Here is a 27,815-nt window from a genome sequence, read left to right as displayed (position 1 = left end):
TTTAGAAACAATCAATCTTGAAGACTCTCATCTTTTTGAAATTGACACAGATAATTAGTATAAACAAACATGTCCACTAATAGCTTTTCATTTCAAAATTAACTAGCATTACAATGAAAACAATTAACGATGCACAAAGATTTTCAGCATTTATTTAATGTTTGTTAAATGGCTTAGCATTTAATTATACTCTTTGTATATCATATGCATATTTTAATTGTAGCACTACAGAACAGTATAAATTATCTTATTCATTATATAAACTGGTTTTCAGAGAGACTCACTTCTCCCAAGTGTTAGAATGAAACCTTAATCCCAAATCCCACAATCTCACACTACCGCTTTTCTGAATTTATAAAAACATATTTAATGCTCAAATGACTAATTTAAATGTTAAATATACATCCTTTTCAAAGTAAATACATCTAGATTCATTTTATACTCTTGGAAAGGGTATTGACAGGCAGATAACAAAATTTATATATACAATTAATTTAACACATTAAAATATTCCTAAGCAGCTCCATTCAAAGAACCCCTAATTTGCAACAACACAACAAATCTACAAATCTACAAACTTTCCTTTTTAAGTCTGCTAAATTAGGTGTGCTAATAGGGCAAAAGTGAAGAATGATCTATCTACCTCAAATAGTACTTTATACAGTGACCAAAAAGTATGCTACACTTCCTACCAGGACTGACAAACTGAGAAATCAAATTAGCCCAATTTTTCAGGCACAAACATTCTTTGGAAGTTCAGAAAAATGTTATTTAGTTGGGAGAAAAAATGGCCCATGACTGTAGTGTAAGTATTACATTCATTCTTCATTCATTCAATACACTTACTGTGTACCCCTTAAGGTGTTAAAAGCATGGTGTTAAGAACAAAAGTTGATTCATACTCAGTGTATTAATCATGGGTTATTTTCTGTATGCTGCTGGTTTGACGGATGCGATCTTGATGACCCTGGAAAGAATGCCCCTCCCAGGGCTAGCCAATTCCTAGAGATAGTAAATGACTGCCTTCCGACATACATTTCATACGCAAACCATCTGATCCAGAGCCCATACTCCACTACTTCTTTCATCAGGCTCTTACACTTAGAGCCACTATCCCCCTGCTCTAATCACCAAAGAGCCAGGTAACACACAAATGGCAAAAGTGCCTACACCCTAGAGCCTACTGAAATTATTTAAACTAGCCCATCCTAAACTTCCCATCCTAAACCTCCTCGCCCTCGCTTTCCCATTCCTTCCCATGGAAACCACAAGAAAGGTTCATGCCCACATTGTCCCCCGACTCCCTGTGCCTCCAGACCAACCTGGTGCTTCCCTGTGGTTCTGTGTGGTGTGGAGTGCATCCTCCCCTTGGGAACTGCTAAAGACAAACCATCTTTCAATGGCCATTTCCCCTGATCTGATGGCCTCACCATATCTAAATAAAAATAAAACCTGCACTTTACTTAAAGCACTCAGGACCTACTAACAATACACTCATATTTAGTAATGTCTCCTGGACCAATAAATGATTGAATAAGCAAAGCATGAATGCTGGCAACAAACAGGCAAGCAAACACTAGAACGCAATTTCAAGACCTGAATCCTAGCATTTTCAGCATGTGACAAGTTGGGCAGGACTGAAATGGATTTTTAAAAAATCCCCACAAGACAATGAGTAGCTTATCTTTAACAGTATTGTTTAGCAATACTGTTAGATGGAAACTATTAACTGCATGATTCATTGCAGAGAAGAAAAGTGAACGGTACCTTGCAGGCCTGTCTTTCTAGGATGTATGTTCTACTCTCCACCCAGCTCTGTCCTTACTACCCTCACCGCCCTTGCTCTAAGGCCTTGAGCTGGGGGGATGACAGAATCAAGACTGTAAAAGAATACAGGCTTCCTTATGGGAGTGATGAAAATGTTCTAAAATCAACTATGGTGATGGTTGCAGGACTCCGTGAAAAATTCTAAAAACGACCGAGTTGTACCCTTTATGTGGGTGAATTGTATGGTCTATGGATTACATGTCAATAAAGTTGTTACACCCCACCCCCCCACACACGTTTCTAAGACATTTTTCTTGGGAAAGACAAAAAACTGAGAACTGATTTTCACTATAGAAAAGCTACTGAGATCTTAGGCCAACGATTTGCAAATAAAAGAAAATACTATAAAATATTAAAAAAATATATGACCTAGAAGTAAAAAAGAAAAACACATCCTATTTTAAGGGATGAAAATAAAATTCTATAAAGTTAAATACTCATTTAGAAATGGTCAGTTTAAGCCAAATATAACTCAGGTAAAGCAACATGTCTACAACTTAAAAACTGTAAACTGCCTTCAATTTAAGTATGTTTAAACTACCAAAATAGTACTCTTTGGAAACTGTTACCTTGATTCAACTAGTCTAACGTTTTAAAAGTCGTAAAATGACTTATCTTAGAAACTGTATTAAAGTTTTCTTAAATAATTAATGTTCAAGTATAGATATTATATATACTATTTTTGAGATAAACGAGAATTATGGAGAGGTACCAAGTATCAAATCCAAGCAGATTTAGTAAATCTGATACTCAGAGGAGTATATTATAAAGGCAATTTCTCCCGGAAAGCAAGCTATCATACCTACAAACCACGCAGCTTTGCCAATCTCTTTAATTATTCAACTAGCTTATGTTAAATATTCCCCATTGGTGACTTCCTTAAATCTAAAAATAAAAGTCAAAATTCTTGCAATACTTGCTCTCAAAGAACACTTACATCTGAAATGCTTAGAATCGCATTATAAAAACGTGTCTTTGAAGGTGGAAGATGAATTGCTATTTTAGAGAAGACAGTCAAAGTGAAGTTTGATTATTCTCATTTCCAAGTAGTAGTTTTGTTTAATCTATGACTTTGGAAGAAAATTTTTTGGAAAATATTAAAGGAGATATATGTAAATAATGTTATGGTCATATAAAAATGAAATGAAGAAAATACTGCCTCCTCTACATATAAATATGACCCTAAGAAAGGCAGGATATTCAAACCTGGAATTATTCCAGCTAAAGAAAGGAAGAGGGAAACAAAAACGACTCAAGACAACTGCACTGCATAAGTTTAAAAAAAAAAAAAAAAAAAGATTGCACTATGTTAAGAAGGTGATCAAGACAATAGAACAAGAATGTACACAGCAGATATCCTTAAGCTGGGGATAAGGCAGAGTACTATAAAACATCATCAAGCAGAAAGTAACATTCCTTAGAACATATGTCACTGATACACATTTTAAAAATGAATTAATGAACAGGAATACAGACACTCAATAGACCTGAAAATGTACTTAATTAAAAATGAGTGCACGTACACACAGAGACTTAGGCTTCTTGAACTCTTTCCTGCAGTAAATGGATGAATAGGTGAGAAAAGAAGAGAGAAAGAAAGGAAAGAAATAAGAACAGCTAGCCTCATCTATCCAAATAGTCTGACCTTACATATATAAACTCATTTAATCTTTACAATACTCTCACTAGGAACGTATCTGCATTTTAAAAACAAGGAAATGTAGGCACAGGTAAGTCAAGTAAGATGGTCATGGTCATCAGCAAGTCACTACTAGCAATGAGATTTCAATGTAGTTCCGAAGTCTATAGTTTTTACCAAATTTCTCAACCAGAACTAGATTAGGGTAAAGGAGAGTTTAACAGTTTCCCAAATGGTCATTCTTGAAAGCAGTGATTCTAAACTGGAGGTTAGAGGTTCACTGGTATCTTTCTGCATTTAATGTGTGTTATCTCTAATCTACCCTCAAGAATTTCAGTACTTGGTTAGAGAAAACTCTAACATGCTTTATTAACCTTAATATTTTTTCCATTCATTAATTTATTCAACAAATGTTTACAGTGTTGGCTACTGTCCAAGACGAGGTTCTTTAACACTTCCATGTTAAAGGCCTAAATACTCTCAAGTCACTGTTCTCCAGTAAGAAAGGAAAACAGAAGTAGAAACACAGGTAGCTGGAATTTGGTCTTCAGAAATCAGTAAGATACCACTCAATTTCAGAGTGAGGAAATATGTTGGTCTTGTGCATGTCCACCTAAGAAAGAGCACCACCCTGTATTTAAAGGAGCAAGTCCTGGCATCCAGTGGGGCCAGCTCAAAATCTGCCTTATGTTATGTTATGCCACATGCCACACACAAGGAAAGTTAGTTTACATCTTCAGGTTATTTCTTTGCTCTATAAAAAGAAAATATTCATGCCTATACCTCAGGACTGTATTAAAAATTGAATGAGATGTAAATGTGAGGAGCGCCTGGGTGGCTCAGTCGGTTGGGCGTCCGACTTCAGCTCAGGTCATGATCTCGTGGTCCATGAGTTCGAGCCCCGCGTCAGGCTCTGGGCTGATGGCTCAGAGCCTGGAGCCTGCTTCCGATTCTGTGTCTCCCTCTCTCTCTGCCCCTCCCCCGTTCATGCTCTGTCTCTCTCTGTCTCAAAAATGAATAAACGTTAAAAAAAAAAAAAAATTGAATGAGATGTAAATGTGAAACATGTGGCAATATATAAAGACATAAAGCATTACAGTATGTGTTCAATAATTATTGCTATGGTGTTAGGACAAAACAACTACCTGTGGGCTTATTTCAAACTACCGTATCAGAAATAAACAACACCTGCTAAGTGGATTTATTTCAGTTATTTATAGGATTTAGTTTATCCTAACTTATCATTAGGATACAAGTGTTCTTAAAGTTCCCTAAGACATAATGATCTAGTTTATTATTCTCACACAAAATCAATTTTAAGGCCTGCTTTACACCTTTAAAATTAAAAGTACAAAAAAACCAGGGGTGCCTGGGTATTTCAGTCAGTTAAGGGTCCAACTCTTGATTTCGGCCCAGGCCATAATCTCCCAGTTTGTGACTTTTGAGCCCCACATTGGGCAATGCGCTGACAGTGTGGAGCCTGCTTGGGATTCTCTCTCTCCCTCTCTCTCTGTCCCTCCCCTGCTGTGCTCTCCCTCCCTCTCTCTCTAAGTAAAAAAATTTTCAAATAAATAGAGAGAGAGAGAGAGAGAGAGAGAGAGAGAGAGAGAGAAAGAAAGAAAGAAAGAAAGAAAGAAAGAAAGAAGCAAGCAGGTAATGCCAAACTCCACAATGACAAGGGGTAAAAACAAAAAAAACTGATAGTGGTGTTTAACGTCCAAATCAAAGGATTTTATATTTGCTGTATGGAAATGGAAGTTTTAACAAAGTGTGTAAACTATAACAAAATGACTTTAGCTATGCAAAGAGAAAAAAGAAATTGCAACCTTCTTTAGAGATAATCCACAATAAGTAACAACAAATTATGTAACATTCTTTTGAATTACCAGGAGGATACTTTATAAAGTGCTACTGACATAATTTTACACGTTGACCTTATACAAAAAAGAGGACCTAAAATAAGTAATAAAATCTGATTATAAAAAAAAGAAAATTCAGACAAAAGTGACATAAATTATGAAATGAACATGACCAAGTTGAAGTGAAGTGCCCACCGCTCCCATTCACATCTTTTTTAGATCTAGACCAACACTTGTCCCATCACGGTCTACTAACAAAATTAGCACACATATATATAATACAACACTGCCCAGCAACATGCAGCAATACCAAAGGCCAAAGATAGTGCTAATATTTTGATGCTTTAAAGAAACAAAAGTATTAAAAAGCATTTCCTCACCTATTATCAGATGGCAGAAGAGAAAGCAAAGCCAAAGCTGAAAGTTTTCTTCTTTCAGGCTGCGTAATGTTGTCCATTCGATCAACCCACATTTCAATCATATTTCCCAAAAGCTGATCCATCTGAAAAAAAGAGCAGGAGGCATCTTAAAATAGGTGAAATGCTATTTACTCGTGCAGCACTACTGTTAAAGGCTAAGACCTCACAAGGTGTGGTTAAAGTTCAATTTCAGCAAACGACAGAACTGAAATACAAGAATTTGGGGCAAGCCTGGAGCTGGAACGGAATAATTTGAGCAAACCGGAAAATGACTCTCATTAATCTTGAGAGCCAACTTATTCCGAGATCTAAATAGATTTAGATTTTAGTAATTTCATTTAATAAATCACCAATCCAATACACTCCTGGCGCACTAAAAAAGTACACTCATTTTTCAAAATTGTCAACTTGTACTTAGGTTATAGTTATTCACTTGGGTGATTAGATGTTTAAATATTTAAAGCGTAATTTGCTGGACTGATTTGTTGCTACTTTTAGAGGAAAGGATAGGTTGTAACCTCAACCTGCAGTATTTCAAAGAAAAATAAATCAGTTTCCAGGACATTTATATGCTACATTAAAAATAATCAACATAATACAGAATTGCTAAGTGTGCTGGTTAATTGTACCTTTCAACTCCGCCAGGCTAAGGTGTCCAATTGTCTGGTCAAATACTAGTCTAGATGTTACTGTCAAAGCAGTTTATAGATATGATTAACATGTACCAAGAGTTGACTTTAAAGAAAAGAGAGATTACCCTAGATAATGTGGATTGGGCTTCATTCAATCAGGGGAATTTCCCCTTAAGAGCAAAACTTAAGGTTTCCCAGAAAAGAAGAAATCCTGCCTCAAGACTATAACCCAGAAATCCTATTTCAATTTTCAGCCTTTCCTAAAAAATTAGGACTCACCAGCGCCTACAATCAAGTGAGCCAATTCCTTAGAATCACTCCCTCCCTGCCTCCTCCCCCTCCATTGTCTCATATTCTCTCTCATCCTTGTGTGTGTGATGTGTATACATGCACACACATCTCTCTCCACACAAAAGATTCTCTTTTTTCTGGAGAACGTTGACTCAAAGTGTTAGAACCTATCAAGGAAAACACAACCAACTGTACTGATCATAGTGACTGAAAGTCAATCTCAGGGTTTGCTTATAAACACTTGTCCACTTACAGTACTTTTGAAAAAATGCAATTACTATCAACATCTCTACTTCATGGATTTGGGGAATATAAAATCAACCTTAAGCTCCCACACTGTTCTTCTTATATGCCTCTACATGTTTTCCTAGAAATATTTCAACTTTGTACAAGTAATAAAGTCAAGGAAACACATGTTCAAGACAATTACTTATATTTGAGTTCTGCTAACTGTGTGCTGCATCCTAGGATGCAATGAAGTCACAAAAGGCTTATAATTATTCAGAGACACAGAGAAATATCTGTCAGATACCACAGGAATTCTTCTTTATGATGACTTTCTATCTTTGGGAAGTACTACTCAGAAATCCAGGTAAAACAAAACGAAGTTGCAGGTGTCCAATCTGACTCCAAAGTTTGAGAATCTGAGTGGTGCCCAATAAGCATACATATTCCATTAGTAAGTAATTGTGGCAATTTAAGAATGAAATAAATATATTATTCTTTCTTTAGACTTATATATTGTTTTTCAGTTAACTACTAAATTATTAGGACTAAAGTACATATTAAGCTGCATGGAGCCAACCAGTTAATAAAAGAAACCATGAGGTATTTTTATTTCTTCTGGCTTATGAGCACTGTGAAAATATTATAGACACACTAAGGGCGCCATGAACCATGACAATTTGGTAACTTCTGATATATATCACTTGTCTTCAAGTCACATTTAATTTGGAAACAAATGGTAGAGAGGCTCTCTAGACTTCCTACAATTAATACCTAGTAAGCAAGATTTAAAAAATAAACCATAACCATTGTAAAAGCAAATATCAAGTTAACATTGAAATGTAATGTATACAACTAAAACTACAATAAAGTATCTGGTTGGAATAAGGATGCAATCAGCAAAGACAGATGTCTCCGTAGTCTATACATTTATTTCCTTGATTACAAAAATAATTAACAGCACAAAACAGTGAATGTGTGGGGACTTTAATTAAATAAGCAATTCGAACACAGGGGCTCAGCAAGCTTTTTCTGTAAAGGGACAGTTAGTAAATATTTAAGGCTTTGTGGACCTTATTGTCTCAGTCATAAATATTCAACTCTCAACATTAGTCGTAAACAATATGTAAAGAAATGCACATGGATGTATTCCAGTACAAAATTTTGGAAAACTTTCATGTGTCAGTAAACACTACTATTCTTTTTTCAACCATTAAGAAATATAAAACCCATTCTTTTTCTTTGTTTATTTGTTTATTTTCAGAGAGAAAGAGAGACAGTGTAAGCAGGAGAAAGACAGAAAGGCAGAAAGAATCCCAAGCAGGCTCTGAGCTGTCAGCACAGAGCCTGACATGTGGCTCAATCCCACGAACTGTGAGATCATGACCTAAATCGAATCCAAGAGTTGGATGCTTAACCAACTAAGCCACCCAGTTTATAGACATCCCTATAAAAACCATCCTTAACTCATAGACTTTACAATAACAAGCAGCAGACTGAATCTGGGCCATAGGCCATACATAGTCTGCTGACCCTGTGAACACATCAATAGAGCCAAAACAAGGATGAAGCAAAAAAAGTGTGTGGGGTCAAAATTTAAGGAGGTGCTCACTCTCAGCACCTCACTTGCCTCATCCAAACCTGGCCCTGATGATAAATGCGTAGTTCCCAATACTATAGGAATACCTAAGAAAGACCCAACTAAAGCTTAGGAGACTAAGGCAAAGTTACCTAGAGGAGCTTAGTTTTTTTGTTGTTTTTTTTTTTTAAGTTTATTTATTTTGAGATAGAGAGAGTGTGTGAGCTGGGAAAGGGGAGAGAGAGAGAGAGAGGGAGAGAGAGAGAGAGAGGGAGAGAGAGAGGGAGAGAGAGAGAGAGAGGGAGAGAGAGAGGGAGAGAGAGAGGGAGAGAGAGAGGGAGAGAGAGAGGGAGAGAGAGAGAGAGAGAGAATATGAATCCCAAGCAGGTTCCACAATGTTAACACAGACCTCAGCGTGCAGCTCAAACCCATGAACTGTGAGATCAGAATCTGAGCTCAAACCAAGAGGTGAATGCTTAACCAAATGAACCACCCGGGAACCCCTAGAGGATTTTAGTTTTAAGGCAGAAGGAAACAAGATGAAGAATCAAGCTAAGGAAGGTGAGAAACTGGGACGGGTGTTTGAGGGAGAGGGAATGAAGAGCCTGTAGGCAAGTACTCTGGAGCAAGAGGAAGGTAAGTGCTCTCAAGAAAGTGAAAAGTGATCTGCGCAGTGAATAGCTGATCATGAAGTTCCAAAAGGAGGCTAAGGGATGAAGCTAAAGGAGTCAAGAACTAGATTATGGTAAGCTTTTGTAGGCAAACCTATCCTGGAAGCATACGGACATTTTATTTTCATAATGTAGTATTATCAATTAGTACTGAACATAGGCATTTGTTGGACTCCCCCCTCCCCTAAATCCCACAATGAAAGTAAAGAAATATAAAAAGCAAAGGATTAATCCCATAGAGTCCAAGAGGAGAAACTACACTAGGTAAAGACAGCAACAGTGTTTGGAGGATGGCCGGTGCATGAAACAATCTTAAGTGACTGGGCAGAACAGCAAAGCCTGAAGCCAAGCTGCCTGCCAAGGAAATAACAATAATGTAAGCAGATGTGGTCCTCAGAATCCTGCAATCATCATGCCTCAAAGAAGGCAGAGGTGAGGCACAGAGCTCAAGACAGGAAAACTGGCTGAGAATATGTATAAGAAACAATCAGAACCTTGTAGATCCCCTTTCCCACTCCTGAAATAATTCAGAGACACAAAATCTGAACAATTAAAATCAGAGAAGCTCCAACTCAAGAAACCAAGAAGAGAGGAAGGCAAGGTGAGGTATAAAGTCAGAGAATTTAAATGAAAATCTAGATGCTGAATGGTGAAACATTCTCACCAGCAAAGCCCTTTCCCCCACCCTGACTTCCACAACAGTTGTTCATACTAAAAGAGAGGCTATCCCTCAGGAGAAAAAAACAAAAAAACAAAAAAACAACAAACAAACAAACAAAAAAAAACCACCTACAAATACTGTGACTTTCTAGTAAATTTCCCTACACCACGCAATATCCCCAAAGTTCTAAGCTCTAAATTAGGTGATTAGTCTAAAAAGTTTTCATCATTCATTCAATATAAACAAGTAACCCTGAGAGACTTTGCACAACAAATGCTTAGAAGAAAAAGTACTCTAATGGTGGCTTCTGCAATAAACCCAGTTCCTTTCCCAAAGATACGCTATCATTCTTAGTTTAACTTGGCCTACTCTACTATCTCATACTGTTCTCAAGTGTTGAGAAGAGACAAACCTATCTCCAAAACCCTTGCTTGCTTCAAAGCTATCTGGATTTACTGGAATTCATTTGCCTAGCCCTAATTAATTCCTGCATGTATTTTTGATGTTCTTCAAAACTGCTTAGAGTCAAAAGCAGCCATCTGAACTGGAATACTATTTTATTCACTTTCATTCCCTTCGTCTCTACGCTCAAACATGATGGCTTGACATGTTTTTGTTGAATTCTTTGAGGAAAAACAAATGCCCTCTTCGTCATGAAAAATGAAAAGAGAAAAGATAAGAAGGGTTCCATAAAAGGCTTACGCTCTAAATACCAGGAATGAAAGAAGTCTGAACCAATAATAACAGCTCTTTCCTCAATCTTTCACACTGTCAACGGGCTCCAACAGTCCCAGCAATAGCCACTGTTTGTGATTTCTCTTTAATATGAAATTTAACACTGTGGAGGTGGCCTTTTCTTCTCATCTATTTTTTTTAAATGATTACTTGAGATAACATGGAAACATAGATAGGAAATTACAGAAAATTTTCTGTACGACTTTTTAATGCACCGCGTTAAAAAAAACAAAACAAACAAAAAAAAAAACCACAGTAAAAAAAGCTTCCCCACGTTGGATTTGACAATGATTTCTCGAATATGGCAGAAAGGCATAGGCAATAAAAGGAAAAGAAAGGCAAACTGGACTTCTTGAAAACTAAAAATTTTGTGTAGCAAAAGACGCTATCAGCAAAGTAACAAGGCAACCCACAGAACAGGATAAAATATTTGCAAATCATTTATCTGGAATTAATATCTAAAACACATAATATCTAGGAATTAATATCTAGAACACATAAATAATTCCTCAAACTCAACAACAAAACACAATCTGATTGAATGAAGGGCAAAGAACTTGACTAGACATTTCTTCAAAGAAGAAAAACACAAATGGGCAATGAGCATATGAAGAGACAGTCTACATCACTATTCATCAGTCTACATCACTATTTATTCACAAATACACGGAGATACCACCTCACACACATTAAGGTGAACACTCTCAAAACAACAACAACAACAAAACAGAAACAACAAGTGTTGGCAAACACTGGAACCCTTGTGCACAGTGGGCAGGAATTTGAAATGGCACAGTTGCTGGGGAAAAGAGTATGGTGGTTCCTCACAAAATTAAAAATAGAATTACCATATGGCCCGGGGATTCCACTTTCAGGATACCAATCCAAAATAAGTGAAAACAGTGACTTCGAGAGGTAAGTGTAAAGCCATGTTCATAGTAGCTTTATTCACAGTAGCTAAATTGTGGAAGTAACCCAAGCATGAACAGATAAGCAAAATGTGGCATACACATACATTGGAATATCTTTCAGCCTTAAAAAGAAAGTAAAATCTGACCTATGTTACAACAAGGAAATTATGCTCAGTGATGTAAGTTAGTCACAAAAAGGCAAATACTTTATGATTCCATTTACATGAGGTACTTAAGAGTAGTCAAAATCACAGGCATAGAAAGTGTAATGGTGGTTGCCAGCAGCTAGGAGAGTTATGGTTTAACGGGTGTAGAGGTTCAAGTTTTATAAGACTGGAAGAGTTATAAAGATGGATGGTGCTGATGATTGTACAACATTATGAATATATTTAATACCACTGAACGATACACTTAAAAATCACTGAGGGTAAATTTTATATGTATTTTATCACACACAAAAAAGGAAAAAAAATGTAGTAGACAGCTCTCTTCTCGCAGCACAATGAACACATCTCTAACATAGTGCTCACACTATTATTGTGAAATTACCCATTTAAGTATTCTCTCCCTTAAGATTACTCTAAGCTTGTCAAAACAAATGTCTCCAGTGTGTAGTGTAAAAGTGTCTGATCCAGGATGGATAGGAGGCAGTGTAGAGTGTTCACTGAGAGATGAGGCTCCAAAGTTAGGTTGCTGGAGTATACACAGCAACTCCATCACTTACTAGTTGTGTAAAATTAAGCAAGCTCGTAAATTTCTGGAAGCCTCGGATTTCTTATATGAGACATGGAAATAAAAATACTATTATTTCAATAGGTTGTTGTAAGGATTTAATATAATACATGACACTTATATTGTTGTTAAATATACTGTTATTTTAAAAATCACTCAACAAATTTTGCTGAACTGAACTAAATAAACTCCTTTAACTGTTTTAATATTATCCCATCACAGCTAAATTTAATGAAGGTAATGAAAAATCTTACATATCTATTCATCTAAACAAAGGCTAGGAGTTCTAATGATATTTAGATATTATCTAGTGATAATATCTAAATGAAATTCTGGAAAAGCCATATACATTCTCAAATTTGCACTTCCTTGATCTAGATTCCCTTTAAAAAGTGGAAATAACACATCTGTTATTCTTTGTTTTATTTCACAGAGATTTTACAAATTGCCTCCATTCTAAAGACATCGTTCAAGTACTTTCCACATTCTGGATCTTACAAATCTGAAAAGATTAAGGACCTAAAACACAAAAACCATATTTTAACATAATGTATATAGTCTCAAGTAACCAACTCACTTAAGAACCTTATTCCATACTTGCCCTGGTGGCTGGTTTCAGTTACAGATTTTTTTTAGTAAGCTTTTGCTGATAACCTTATTTCCCACAATAATTATGAAGGAAACTCACTGCATGACATTGCAAGAGAGAGAATAATTTTATGTCAAGTATTTCTGCTTCAAGTATGAATAAATAAAAATTGCAACCATAAACAAATGAAAATTCCATCCTATGGCTAAGCAGAATACAAGTGTCTATTATGAAGAGAACAAGGGTAAATTTCAGTTGCCATTCACAGATTCCTTTTTCCTTCTTCTTCAAAATTACAGGTATAATGTAAGTTATTAAAAATTTTAAATGTAAAATTTTAAATACTACAAAACTTTTATAGAATTATTTCACCAAATTATTTCCAATCCTTATTTGAATTAAGACTGAATTTCTTTAATTTAACTAAACTGATTCTTACCTCTTGATTAAATTTATGTGCCATCTCATTAAGAAGCGAAGAAAAAAAACTAGTATTTTGTAGCAGGACTCGACCCATAACTCCAAGATATGTTGACATCACGACAGGATACCTCTGTAAAAATAAATGACAGCACACATAAAATTATGTCAGGAGTATAGGTAGGAGTCAAAATTAGGTAGGAGTATAAATAAGAACAATTACGGACACAGTAACAGTCAACAGGGATATACAATAACATTCTACATCAAAATCCCTTCTTTAGGATAAAGTGCCAGTATTATCTGAGTTTGAAGTAACTTACTAAATATATGTCATACAAGGTCAAATAAATGTGTTACATATATGTTATATGGATTATAAACAGAAACACAGAAAGAATATTTACCGATGGCTTATTTATTCATATTACTGTGAATACTCCAAAAGTACATAGTTACATGGATCAACTTAAAAGAGTGACTTCAAAAAAAAAAGCATTATTTGCATATATTTAATAAGTGCTACAACTAGCACTGTTCTTTTCCATTCCTCTGCTTCAAATCTTTGTGGATGAATACACATGCATATGAATAAGAGACATACGTTTAAAAAAAAAAAGCTATACTTTGTGGAGAAGGAAAATGCAAAGTTGGATAACTACCCTGAAAATTACTTGATATACTTCAAAACACTCCAATTATAAGAAAAGGTCTCTGTTTATCTGTAATAATAAAGAAAAAGTATTTTTCCAACGAAGAAGGAAAATAAAAGTAGATGGCTCAGGCAGTTAAGCATCCGACTCTTGGTTTTGGCTCAGATCATGATCTTGCAGCTCCGTGGGCTTGAGCCCCACGTCAGGCTCTGTGCTGGCAGTGTGGAGCCTGCTGGAGAGTCTCTTTCTCTCCCTCTGTCTCTGCCCCTCCCCCACTCATGCGCGCACGCTCTCTCTCTCTCTCACACACATAAATACATACATACATACATAAAACTTAAAGAAAAAAAGTAGAATCCTAGAATCCAATACTACTACTCTTAGAAGCTTAAGGAAAATCTTACCTCTCCTTCTATAATACCTCTGAAAACACAGGGTAGAATTGGTTGAAACATTTGTGGGCCTAATACTGGGTTCACTTTAAGGGCGTTTTCCACAACCTAAAAATCAGAAAGACATACTGGTAATACTTAATAATGCAAGTAAATGCTTCATGCAAATACAGGTAAAGAAAACAATGAATTAAAGAACACACACTAAATCTCAGAATACACAAACACATATGATATATTCAATATTCCAACACTAGATGCACTTTTACAATCCATTAAAAATCGATTTGATAAAAAAAGTGATATAAGGTGTATAATATATAGACATAGCTATACATATCACATAGAATAATTAATCACATTCTAATAACAGATATCATTCTGTTAATGTATCACATTTGCATTATAAAAAACCCTTACAAAACGTCACACCAACAGAGGCAGCAAAAGGCATTTCCTAAGTGTTTGCTTTTTTGTAGTAATTAAGACAGTATGGCACTGGCACAACAACAGACACATAAATCAGTGGAAGAGAACAGAAAGCACAGAAATAAACCCATAATTATATGGTCAATTAATCTTCAACAAAGGAGGCAAGAATATGCAATGGGAAAAAGACTGTCTCTTCAACAAATGGTACTGGGAAAACTCAACAGCTACATGCAAAAGAATGAAACTGGATCATTTTCTTACACCATATACAGAAACAAACTCAAAATGGATTAAAGACCTAAATGTGAGATCCAAAACGATAAAATTCCTGGAAGAAACATAGGCAGTAATGTCTTAGACGTCTGCTGTAGAAACACTTGAGTCTCCTTTGGTGAGGGAAACAAAAGCAAAATGCAAGCATTGGAACTACACCAAAATAAAAAGGTTTTGCACAGCAAAGGAAACCATCAACAACAAAAAGACAATCTACCAAGTGTAAGAAGATAATTGCAAATAATGTATCTGAAACGGGATTAATATCCAAGACATATAAATAACAGACAATGCAATACCACCACCACCCCCAAAAAACAAATAATCTGATTAAAATGAGATGACAAATAGGTATTTTTCCAAAGAAGACATATACATTGCCAACAGACACATGAAAAGATGTTCAGTATCACTCATCATCAGGGAAATAAAAATTAAAACCAAAATGAGGTATCATGTCACACCCAAAAAATGGCTAAAATAACTGAGGATGTGGGGAAAAAGGAACCCTGTTGCACAGTTGGTGGGATTGCAAACAGGTGCAGCCGTGTGGAAAACAGTATGGAGCGACCTCAAACAATTATAACTAGAAGTACCTTATGATTCAGTAACCCATTACTAGCTATTTACCCAAAGAAAATGAAAACACTAATTCAAAAAGACATACGCTTTATTCTATGTTTATTCTAGCATTATCTCCAATAGCCAAGATACAGAAGCAACTCAAGTGGCCATCCACAGATGAAAAGATAAAAAGGATGTGGTACAGATATACAATGGAATATTACTCAGCCATAAAAAAGAATGAACTCTTGCCATTTGCAACAACACAGATGGATCTAGAGGGTATTATGCTATATGAAATAAGTCAGTGAGAGAAAGACAAATACCATATGATTGCACTCGTGTGGAATTTATGCAACAAAATAGTTTACAAAGAAAAAAAGAGACAAGCCAAAAAAATAGTCTTAAATACAGAGAACTGGTGGTTACCAGAGGTGGTAGGTGGGAAGGTGTGTGATATAGGGTGAAGGGGATTAAGAGTACACTTTTCATGCTGAGAACAGAGTCATGTGCAGAACTACTAGATCATTATATTATATACCTAAATAATGTATGTTAATTATTTTTAAAAGTATTGGCTTTTAAGCGAGAAAAGGGAAGTTAATAAAAACTATACTCACTCTCCAAAGGTGAATCCACCTTCCAAGTTTATCAATAAATTAGACAAAAAAGGCTTGTTGCATACATACTGTATATTTATTAAGTGAGAAATAATCTTATTTCATTTATAATATAATTATGTAAGTTACCAATCATCAACACTGATTGTTACAGGTGAAAATTTTGAAGTGTGAGTGAAATGGGTTCCCTCTATAACAAAGATAGGTAGCATGAAATTCAAAGTAGAGTGAGATTTTTTGTTTGTTTACTTTTGTTATATTTTTTAGGGAGCAAGAAGGGCAATAGTCAGGAAACAGCAATGAGGACCAAGAAGGAATTTCCCATGCTTATAGTACCACTGCTGGAGAGGTAAGAATGAAACCAGACACCATTTGAGAGGTTTGTGGGCAGGTAGTAGACTCAAGGCAGAGCCAAGCTGCCCTTAAAACTTGTAGCATTATTTCTCAAGCATGATGACTGACATTCTGAGTGGGATAAGGATTTACTGTTCAGGACTACTCCATGCATTGAGGAGCTTTTAGCATCTCTGGTTTCTGTTCATTATCTGCCAAGAGCATACTCCAAACACGATCACAATCAAATACATCTCCATGCATTTTGAAACATTGTCAGGATTAGCAAATAGTACCCATGGATGCTCTAATTTTGAGCAAGAAGTAAAGGGAATGTCCAAAGAAAAGTTTAAAAATACAAAAACTCTGTGGGCCAAGCAATATTCTATCTACTAAGAGATATAGGATAAAAGATATCACAGCTCCTGATTAAAAGCAACCAGAGATGAAATTCTGAAGATAATTCAATCTAACCACAATAAAGTGTATTTAAAAAAAAAGAGAGAGATTTGGAATAAAGATGGGGAAATATGTAGATAAACTAGTAAACTGAGAGAATCTCAGAGGTAGATGCTACCACCAAGTCTCTACTTTAGCTATGAATGGAAAATAAATCATCTGCTGATGTTAGACAAACATTTAACTTCATTCCCTCCTGATACTCTGCTATGATTACAGTACAAGGATTTTAAAGGGAGGGAGCATAATTTTAAAAGGACCACGGGATGAGAGATGAACACTGGAAGACACAAAGAAGAAATTAAAAAAGTAATTGACTTATCAGGTCACAAAGAGCTAAAAACCTAAGGTTGCAATGGACAGAGTGGAGAAGCAACTTAATTTACACCATCTATCTTCTTGCTACCTCTCATCAAAACCCACAGAAATTAGCAGAATCTCCTTTGGAAAATAGAGTATAGAAAAAGCTAAAACTAAGACTGACTGAAAGTCTATTTATGGAACAGATTGCCCGATATTCCCAAATCTGCACATCTTGGGCAACTGACCATCTCTCTCCCCATGGAAGACAGTGTATTATCTTGAAAGGCTCTAAAAGAGTTTCCAGACTAGGAGACCCCAGTAGTGCCTAGTACAATAAATTAAAATCAACTGACATCAAGGCACATCATTGTAAAATCTCGGGATACCGGGAACAAGAAGCAGCTACAAGCCTGGGGCAGAAGAGGAAGGCCGGGGAGTGAGGATAGCTCTGGAAGAGACTTCATCAAGAAAATTAAAGTAATAAAATACCCGATGGGTCAAAGCATCTGAATGTATTGAGCAGAAACTACTGGCAAAGAAAGTAGTGCATATAAAAAATTACACCAAAAAAATTATTAATTCCAAAGATTACAGAAGCGTGTGCAGAAAAGGAGTATCATCACACATTTAGATCGTTATGATTTTCAAAGTATAAATTCACTTAAATGTATCATTCAGTACAAACCAGCCGTCAGTATGCATTTTCTTTATATATAAAGACAGTTACTATTGTATAAAGGACGCACAAATATTTCAGGACTAAAATGGAATCTTTGTATTCAAAAAGGTTAGGAACCATAGCTATGGAAGATGAGGTTGTTTCTGAAAAATTATGTACCAAAATGCTATTATGAGACTTGGAGCAGGGATTGTGAAACAGAATCAAAAGAAAATTTAAAAAATAGAACTGATAAGATTTAGAAAACCAATTGAACAAGTTAACCAAAGGTGAAAAAGTCTGGAATTAATCCTAGTTTTCATGTTTGACCAATGGTACAATTGTGGTCCTGCTAATAATAATGAGGTTTTATTGTGGACATGATGAACCTGAGAAGTGAAAATCCATGGAATGGTCCTTTTTAACTTCCACACATGACATTTCACAGTCCACTTTCCAAGTAAGATAAAGCAGTTTTGACTTAAAAGCCACAGAGCTCGAATTATGACTATTTCCACTGAAGAAGGCACCTCTATAAACCTAGGATCAAAATCCTTCCGAACATTTTGATCAGCAGCACTGCCTTCCATTCTAAAAAAAATTTGAAAAATCCATCTAATGATTTCAGGGGTAATAAACAATTCTGTATATATCAAGTGAAATGCAGGTACACACAGATGGCCAAACAGAAGAAAATAACTCTAAAGACAACTAAAGTAATCAAAGATACTTTAAAATAAGGTAATATACAGATATTAATAGAATTTAAATCATAACTTACTCTTCTTAGGAGGGGAATCATTATGTTCTCAGGAATTCTAGCTTGTGTGATGTGTTTTAATCAGTTCAGTTTTATTCTGATGCTCAAACTGTCCCATCATTAGCCAAGTAGGAGCTCCTTCAAATTGATTCCTGTATCCTTTTCATAGACTCCCACCTTCTCTTCCTTCTGACACAAAGAGATCTCTCCATTTTATCTTGAGTATCTCTTGTCTCAACTCTGGAGCCAACCAGCAGGAAACAACATTTACAGGCCACAATCTATGTTCTATGATTCTATGCCACAATCTATGCCACTGGATTAACACTGCTTCTAGGTCTTTCCCTTAGACAGCTTTAAGAAATATTTTCTCTTCCAAAAAGTATACACCATAAATTCACCAACTCCAGCTAAGATTATAGTGTTTGACATAAATTCTTTGATTTTGTATTTCCATCTTTCTCTTACAGTGAAAAATCTCAGATTGTAATAACATTAACTTGTTTCTTACTAATAAATACAAGATTCTACATATATACTTACAGGTTTCAAAATAACCATACTAATAATTACTAATGACAATAACACTGTTGAATGCAATTTATAATTTCCGAGTGTTTCTTTTTGGTCTAATATTGTATCCCACCAGGGATACACATGTAAAATAGTATGTACTAAAGTTACTTGAAATATTCTTCTCAGATGGCTATGGCACCAACATAATAATAGATGCAAATGTTTTACCTGTTTTTGATCTTTAGGAACTACTTCTGCTTTATTATTTTAAATCCTGTAAAGCATCTATTTGACTCCAAAACCTAAAGCAAACAACAGGCATACAACCTGAAAGATCTACCTTTTACCCTCTCTCCCTCTTCCCACTCCATAACCACCTTTATTAATTTGGTTTATTTGTCCATTGTTCTGTATGTTGTACTCTTGAAACAAGAAAATTCCAGACACTAGTCGTCGCTTATAATCTCAAAATCATTTGAACACTATTATACAGAGGTCATCTTCATTCCTTTTTAAGCTGCACAGTACTTTTCCATGTGGTTTAATAAGCTGGTGTACCTCCAATCATCTAATTACCTATTACTAATTATTTTTTATCATTCTGCTATTATAAATTGAACTTCTACACTTTGGTTTTAATCCATCCCTTTTCTGAATATACTTGGAACAGACTATATTTTTTAAATCTGTCAAAAAAATGCAGGCTTTTAGCTGGTATCTTCCACTCAAACCATTTTCTTGTTTTAGGCTTACACTGCAAACACAGTGGTTAAAGGCATGGATCCTGAAGTCAGAATGCCTATGTTTATATTACAGATCCAATACTTAGTAGGTGTGTGACCTTGGACAAAGTATTTACCTCTTTGTGATTTAATTTCTCATCTGTAAAATGGGGAAAAAAACCAGTACTATCATCATAAGTTTATGTGAGGACTGTTATGTGCTTAGCAATGTGTAGTATATATGTTAATATTACATCTATTATTATTATTATTATTATTATTACAGAATAAATTATACCTTAAAAATATTTGTGCCATCTTAAGTCTTACTACAGTGAATGAAAGCAACATGACTCATTACTGGTTGATAAGACCATGACAAGAGAGTTTCTAAACTCAAAATGATATGTATTCATATAGACAAATTTCAAATTAAAGAGAGGTTAGTAATTCAAATTTGAGTATTTTTAGAATTGTATTCACCTAGATAACTTGTTCTGAGTCACAAAATATAATAAAGTCTATTTTTGCTCTTAACCATTTGCTTCTAAAGCAGGTATACTTGTCTCTCTAGCCAATTTTTGTAACATTATAATTTTCTGCTTCAAAGAATAAAGCAGCTACTTCTAGATAGTGTCAGAAATTAGTGTAACAGTGACATTTAGCCAAAAATGTATTAAAAATGTTATATGGCTTACTATATTAAGAAACAGTATCTTAGAGGTATTAAAAATGAAAATAATGAGCTAATATTAAATATTATTATAGCTTTACTGGAACTCTGAGAATAGGAAAATGACAAAAATTTTGAGAACTCTCTCAGTTTTCAGGTACAGGCATAAAAGCACCATTGTCCTAAAATATTCCTTCATTTAAAAAACACAAAGAATTTATTCCTAGTTGCCAAACTCCTAGTATTTATCGTCAATTAAATAAGATCTAGCCTCTGAGATTTCAAATAAAATACACAGGTTTAGTTATAGCAATGTTTACACAAAAATAGTGTTAAATGTTGTATGAGATGGCCAATTTTTAATTCAAGTACTCATATCCTATCAAGGAACTCCTGTCGCTGTATGTCCGAAGAAACTGGTTTAATCTTTAACTTTTGTTAAATGGTACAAATATTTAAAAATTTTTTTTTTCAACGTTTTTTATTTATTTTTGTGACAGAGAGAGACAGACAGAGCATGAACGGGGGAGGGGCAGAGAGAGGGAGACACAGAATCGGAAACAGGCTCCAGGCTCTGAGCCATCAGCCCAGAGCCCGACGCGGGGCTCGAACTCACGGACCGCGAGATCGTGACCTGGCTGAAGTCGGACGCTTAACCGACTGCGCCACCCAGGCGCCCCAATGGTACAAATATTTTAACGTACACTTGCATGATAACTGATTTGTGCTGAATTACTAAATCAAATATTATTAGGTACAATTAAGAAACAATGATATCAGGGGCACATGGATGGCTCAGTCAATTGCTGGGCGTCCGATTTCAGCTCAGGTCATGATCTCACAGTTCCTGAGTTCCAGCTCCGTGTCAGGCTCTGTGCTGACAGCTCAGAGCCTGGATCCTGCTTCAGATTCTGTGTCTCCCTCTCTCTTTGCTCTTGTCCCACTTGCGCTCTCTCTCTCAAAAATAAACATTAAAAAAAATTTTGTTAATAAAAAAACCAACAGTGATATCACCTTTCACATGAAAGGAAAAAGGAGAGGCAAAGAAATTTTTTTCTAGTAAATTTGGTAATTTCCACAATAAAAATTTTTTAAAAGACTATGCTACTATTTTGGAAAGCCAGAAAGAATTAAATAAAATTAATTTCAAAGAGCCAGCTGAGATATATAATTCTTGATAAAAAATGAAGCTTTATCATTGTGTAAATAGCCTTAGTTTTGAAGTTTTAACTAATGTATTTTTTACTTTAAATAAACACTTATTTAGAAGAAATGTTCAATAGAAGAGGTGGAATAACTTGGTTTGTTTTGGTTTTCTTACAGCCAAAAATCTTAACCAAATGAATTATATGGCCTACAAGTTTGGTAGCCTAACTTTCTCCGAAGGGAGATATCGGACGAGTACTTAATTATATAATTAGGTAAAAATAGCCAACACTTATACTACCTGATTACATGGTAGGCACTGTGGTGAGTTCTTCACACATGTACGCTCATGTGATCCTCCTCTCAACTCTAGGATACAGGTAGTTTTCCTGCCCATTTTCAAGACGGAAAGTGAGGAACACAGTAACCTGCTCACCTTCCACAGCTGTGAAGGAGCAGGGCCAATATTCCAACCCTGGCAAGTTTCACTTCAATCTGGAGTCTCACCCACCATGCTAGACCGCTTTAATTATATTATTTCGTTAAGAATAGAATTAAAAATAGTCAACATTCCCCTTATGACACATCCTAAAAATCTGCATCATTTTTCAAATGAATTTCACAATACCCATTCCATATGGCTCAGAACAATTTGTCCTTCAGAAATTATTAATACCACGACAAAGCAGGAAAAAGCAAAAACATTCCAATTCAAATTTTTTGGGAGGTGTTTAAAACTAAGAAACAACTTTTCTTAACCACTTAAAATATATCCATTAAAATTTAGCACAGAGGACTTCAGATAATGCAGTTACGAATTATTAAAATTTCATGTGGCACAACTCCTTACATTAACAAATGAGAGAAGTTAGGCCCAGAATATACTCCAGATGGATGTGCAAAGCACAGGCCAAGAGGGAATGTTGGTATGTTTCAGTTGGTATTTCTGCTGGACATAGGGATAATCACCGTGCAATCCTTAACGTAAGAATTATGGATTCCCTTGCTTCCAAAACACACTGTATGCATTCAGAGAAAAGAGAATACATAATTTATTGAAGTTAGGACCATGGAAAAGCTTAGTCTCCTAGAGGAGAAAGATAGATACACGCACACACACACTCCGAGAGAGAGAGAGAGAGAGAGAGAGAGAGAGAGAGAGAGAGAGAGAGAGAAATCTATAAAGATACCATCAAAATGAGAAGGCAATTTCCTTTCAAATTTCTTTCACTCCTATATTGCCAGTCATTTTTTCCTCAGGTAGAATTAAGGCCCAGTGTTGACTTTTTTTTTTTTTTTTAAATATCTTCTAGTTCTAGGGAAGAAATTATCACCCAGGCAAAAGATGAGGCTAGGATTACCTAAGACAGATGAAGTTTCTCAGTAAAATTATATATTGCTGCTACATCAGTTTGGTAAGGGCATAAATGCATTAAAAATTCGCAAGAACATTTTTGTACACAACATGTCCAGTGTTACTTAAAATCTTTGCAGCTGAGGGGCGCCTGGGTGGCGCAGTCGGTTAAGCGTCCGACTTCAGCCAGGTCACGATCTCGCGGTCCGTGAGTTCGAGCCCCGCGTCAGGCTCTGGGCTGATGGCTCGGAGCCTGGAGCCTGTTTCCGATTCTGTGTCTCCCTCTCTCTCTGCCCCTCCCCCGTTCATGCTCTGTCTCTCTCTGCCCCCCAAAAAAAATAAATAAATAAATAAATAAATAAATAAATAAATAAATAAATAAATAAAATCTTTGCAGCTGAGAGAATCCTTTGAAAGTAGTGGGAGTGAGGACTGAGAAAACACATGGCAGCAGACCAGGCCTCAGGCATCCAGGGTCTCTATAAGCCACAGATTCCTATAATTACCCCTTCAGAGCCCCATGCTTCTTTTCCAACTGTGGCTCACATTCTCACCCTTTAACCCTATACTAAAAAAGAAAATAAATATGAAATTAAAACCAGAGTTCTGCCATATTTTTGTTCTATTTGCCCTATTTTTATTTTACAACATTATCTTGGCTTTCAGTTTCTATAGTGATTTCAAATCCAGAGCAGCAAAAAATTGGACAGTGCGATGAAGAAAATAATGTGTTTGATAAAGGGACTTTGTGTGAAGAATCAGAATTAACCAAAGATCTTCTTATTTCAACTCCTGTTAAAAGCCTTTCTATAGTATAAGAATTCTCTTAAAGCCTAAAGACATTGTTCTAATATATAAATGAACCATTCGTATCTATTTTAACATCAGCAATGTGTAATTCATTTAAGAATGGTCAGATGAATAATACTCATAGCCCCCCACCCTGCCAGAAAGTACAAATATACACATCATCTTGCAATTATATCTCTGCCTCAAGAGTGACAGGCATCAGGCAGCTCTAACCTTGTCTCTTCTTTGACTGAAAACACCAAGGTCACATGTCAGTTTGCTACACTTCTCACCTAATATTATTATCTACATCTTCTATTATTGCCATTTTGCCAACTCTCTCAGAAAACAAACTCCTGCCCCCCCCCCCTTAAGCTAATCTTTCCACAAACGCTCTAGATTCGAAATCCCAATCCCTTCTATCATCTGGAGCCATCCTTCCTTCTATTGGGTCACTTTCATCTACAAAACACTCAGGTCAAGTTCTCCTTGCTGCATCTCCACACACAAAAGACATCTTTTTAACAGTAAATGTTACAGGTTGAATTGCTCCTGCCAAAAAAATACGTTCTAATCCTAGGCACCTGTGAATGTGACCTTAGTTGGAAACAGGGTCTTTGCAGATATAAATAGGTTAAGATGATACAATTAGGATAGACCCACAATCCATTATGACTGGTATTCTTACTAGAAGAGAAAAAAGAGATATAAGGAGAATGTCAAGTGACAATGGAAGGCAGAGATTGAAATGATGCATGCACTAACTAAGGAAGCCAAAGATTGTTGGCAATCACCAAAAGCTACGACAAAAACATGGAACATACTCTCTCCCAGAGTCCAGAGAGAACATGGCCACGCCAACATCTTGATTTTAGACTTCTGGTACGTAGAACCCTATGAGAAACGTAATTACTATTATACGTTGACTTCTATTGTTGTAAGTCACCCACACTGTGGTACTTTGTTATAGTGGCCCTGGGAAATATATATAGTCCTTAATGATATGATCCGGTACCTCCCTTGTCTGATCATCTGATAAGTGAAACCCTCAGTACTACGGCATAGGACACCTTCCAATTTATAGTTACTATATGTTTTAAATACCACCATTATCTTCACCTTCAATAGACAATCATCACAGTATTTTCTCTGTTCTTAGTCTTTCTCACTTCTTTGTGTTATTTAACTTGGTATTTGTCTAATTCATCCTAACCTAGGTTGCCATAATTTGCAAATAAAAAAACTGTGTTTTATCTGGAAACCATAACCTCTACTAAACTTTTGAGATACCTCTAATGCAAAGCCACTATTTAAATAACACTGAATAGGGACTGTTTTGTTTACTTGCCACTCCCCTCCAACAAAATGAGTTAAAAGCAGAAACTGTTTTCCTATCACCTATGCCTAGTAGAAGAAAGCAATAAATACCAATACCAAGGGTTGGCACACTATGCCCATGAACCATAACCCTATCAATAAAGCATTACTGGAATACAGCCACACTTATTCAATTACATATCATTTATAACTGCTTTCAATTCTATAATGGCAGATACAAATAGTTGAGACAAAGACTCTATGGGCCCACAAACCCTAAAACATTTACTATCTGGTACTTTACAGAAAGTTTGCTGACCCACTTGGTGAATAAATGAAAATCACCAAAGATATCAAATGCAACCAATATGAAAGTAAAATCAATAAGCATATTAACATGGATATCTGGAGTTTTATAAGTGCGTGTATACAATAAATGTCTGAAGAACACTTTAAATATTATGATGCTTCAGTAAATTCACACTGATAATTACTCTTATTCGATGCATAGCAGCTATCACAGTGGTTAATACAGAGGATTTTACCATCTGCACATTTACCCGCTTAGTACGCCCCCACCATTTACACTGTGGATTAGTATGACAATTACTTTCATTAGTTACATACAGCTGACTCTCGAACAACATGGGTTTGAAGTGTGCAGTTCCACTTTTATGCAGATTTTTTCAGTACAGTAAATGCATTTTCTCATGTCTTTTCATTTTATCTCATATGATTTCCATAATAACATTTTTTCTCTGCCTTACTTTAAGAATACAGTATATAATACAGATAAACTTAAAACACACTTGTTAATGGATTATTTACATAAGCTTTTGGTTAACAGCAGGGTTTATTAGAAGTTTATGGGGACTCAGAAGTTAAACCTGGATTTTCAAATGTGCAGAGCATCACGAACTTAAGCCTCTGCCTTATTCAAGGGTCAATTGTACCTTTCTTAAAATGGACCTCTTTGAGCAAACACTTTTTATTTCACTGGGGGGAAATCATATAGTTTTTAGGACCTAAATAAATGCCATGGTTTCCATACAATAAATCATACTTTGTTATGATAATTAACACTTCACCTAACCATCTCGCATATCTGACCGTATCTGATCTAGAACACAGCTAAGAAATGAGGGGGATAAAAAGGGGATATACATTCTTGTGAAGTACAAACAGAGCACATGTGAACGTTATGTATATACACACACATACATGTACATGTAAAGATATATTTCACTATATATTTATAAACACATATGTGTTTATAAATATATATATTTGAAACTAGTTATATCTTAAGTACATAAATATATACAACTCGGAGCCTGTTCTTAATTATACAAAATTATATGCAACGTACAAAGATCTTTAACCTGGAAAGATATAAGGCATAAAGATTAACTCAGTTTATTTTTAAAGTTTTTTTTTTTTTAATTGAGGTATAACTGACATAGAACATACATTACTTTCAGGTATACAACACAATGATTTGATATTCATTGTAAATTATACACAATCTATACAAGTTAGTAGTGTAACTATGATAGCCAACACAAATTAAAAGTTCTAAATTATAATAATAAAATTTCTTCCTAAAAGTAGGCTAACCAACTGGAGCAGTGAGACGTATCACATGACACCGATATATGTTTACAATTCATAAACATTTTAAAGCCTTGCTACACAAAGTAAGGTTTCAGAATGGGGGAGGAGGAATGGGCCTTGATTAAGGTCCCATCAGCAGGGACCTTGTCAGAAACGTGGAATCTGCATTTTAACAACATCCTCAGGAGATCTGTATGCACATTCAAGTTTGAGATCCCTGGTTCAGAGAAATTAAATAACTTTAAAAGAAAAAACTGTCTAGTACTCTTGCCAATCATCCAAACCCAAATGAAGGTCCAATTTTGCAAAATACAGATGGAAAACTTACAATATTCATTTAACAGAGGACAATACCTTGAGCACTTGAACTTGACCTTCAGTAGTAATTTCCTTTAGCAGCTCACAAAAGGATTGACATAGACCTACTGCGTATGTCTGAAATTCAATCAGAAGTCAAAATATACATATGAATACATCTGCAGTATTAAAAAAGGCAAAAATTCAATGTGGAACTATCACCTATTTGTGCATTATATACTTAAGGTCTAATCATATAAAGTTTCAATTAGAACTCTTAAGAAGGAAAAGCTTAGAAAATAAAAATACAGTTCACCGCTTTACTGATTTTTACAGAAATATAAGGATACATTTATCTGCATCCTATCTGCCTTACAGGGCTTACAAAGTTTTTTTCTCTCTTTAAAGTAATAGAGCGATCTTTAAAATTTGTAAAAGGTACCTCTTGATTTCAAATGAGCAACAATCAAATAACTACATAAATTTTTACAACGCAGAAACTACTAAACCATACCTGTAGAAATTCTGTTGATGATAAAAAGATATAACCATTGATGATCTTAAAGCAGGTTCTGAGGTTTTCTGAACTTAGTTCTGCCAATAAATTTATTTGAAAAAGAAAAAATTAATTCAATGTTCACAGTTTAAATGAAACAATTTATTTAGAACTAAGTTATATACCCTTCTTTACAAATCTTTTCTGAGTGCTATTCAGACTACTAAGATATAGATAGCTATCTAAAAACTGAC

General features: G+C 35.3%; 1 protein-coding gene across 7 annotated transcripts in view; it reads right to left on the bottom strand.

Moving 5' to 3' along the window:
• IPO11 (importin 11) overlaps positions 1–27,815 on the bottom strand; it is a 198,482-nt gene that overhangs the window by 64,271 nt on the left and 106,396 nt on the right. For all 7 annotated transcript variants that reach the window (XR_006202884.1, XM_042940046.1, XM_042940027.1 and 4 more), the window contains exons 23-27: positions 27,580–27,659; positions 27,123–27,203; positions 14,248–14,343; positions 13,210–13,323; positions 5,706–5,827 (exon numbers count right to left, since the gene is read on the bottom strand). Coding sequence is in view for 6 of the 7 variants with exons in the window: in XM_042940046.1 (XP_042795980.1) it covers positions 5,706–5,827; positions 13,210–13,323; positions 14,248–14,343; positions 27,123–27,203; positions 27,580–27,659 (493 nt within the window). In the remaining variant the exon portion in view is untranslated. The remainder of the gene's footprint in view (positions 1–5,705; positions 5,828–13,209; positions 13,324–14,247; positions 14,344–27,122; positions 27,204–27,579; positions 27,660–27,815) is intronic.

The sequence above is a fragment of the Panthera leo genome, chromosome A1 (genome assembly GCF_018350215.1).
Source record: "Panthera leo isolate Ple1 chromosome A1, P.leo_Ple1_pat1.1, whole genome shotgun sequence".
In the NCBI taxonomy this organism is placed as follows: domain Eukaryota; kingdom Metazoa; phylum Chordata; class Mammalia; order Carnivora; family Felidae; genus Panthera; species Panthera leo.
Note: the sequence above shows the minus strand (reverse complement) of the source record. Positions and strands in the feature narration are given on the sequence as shown.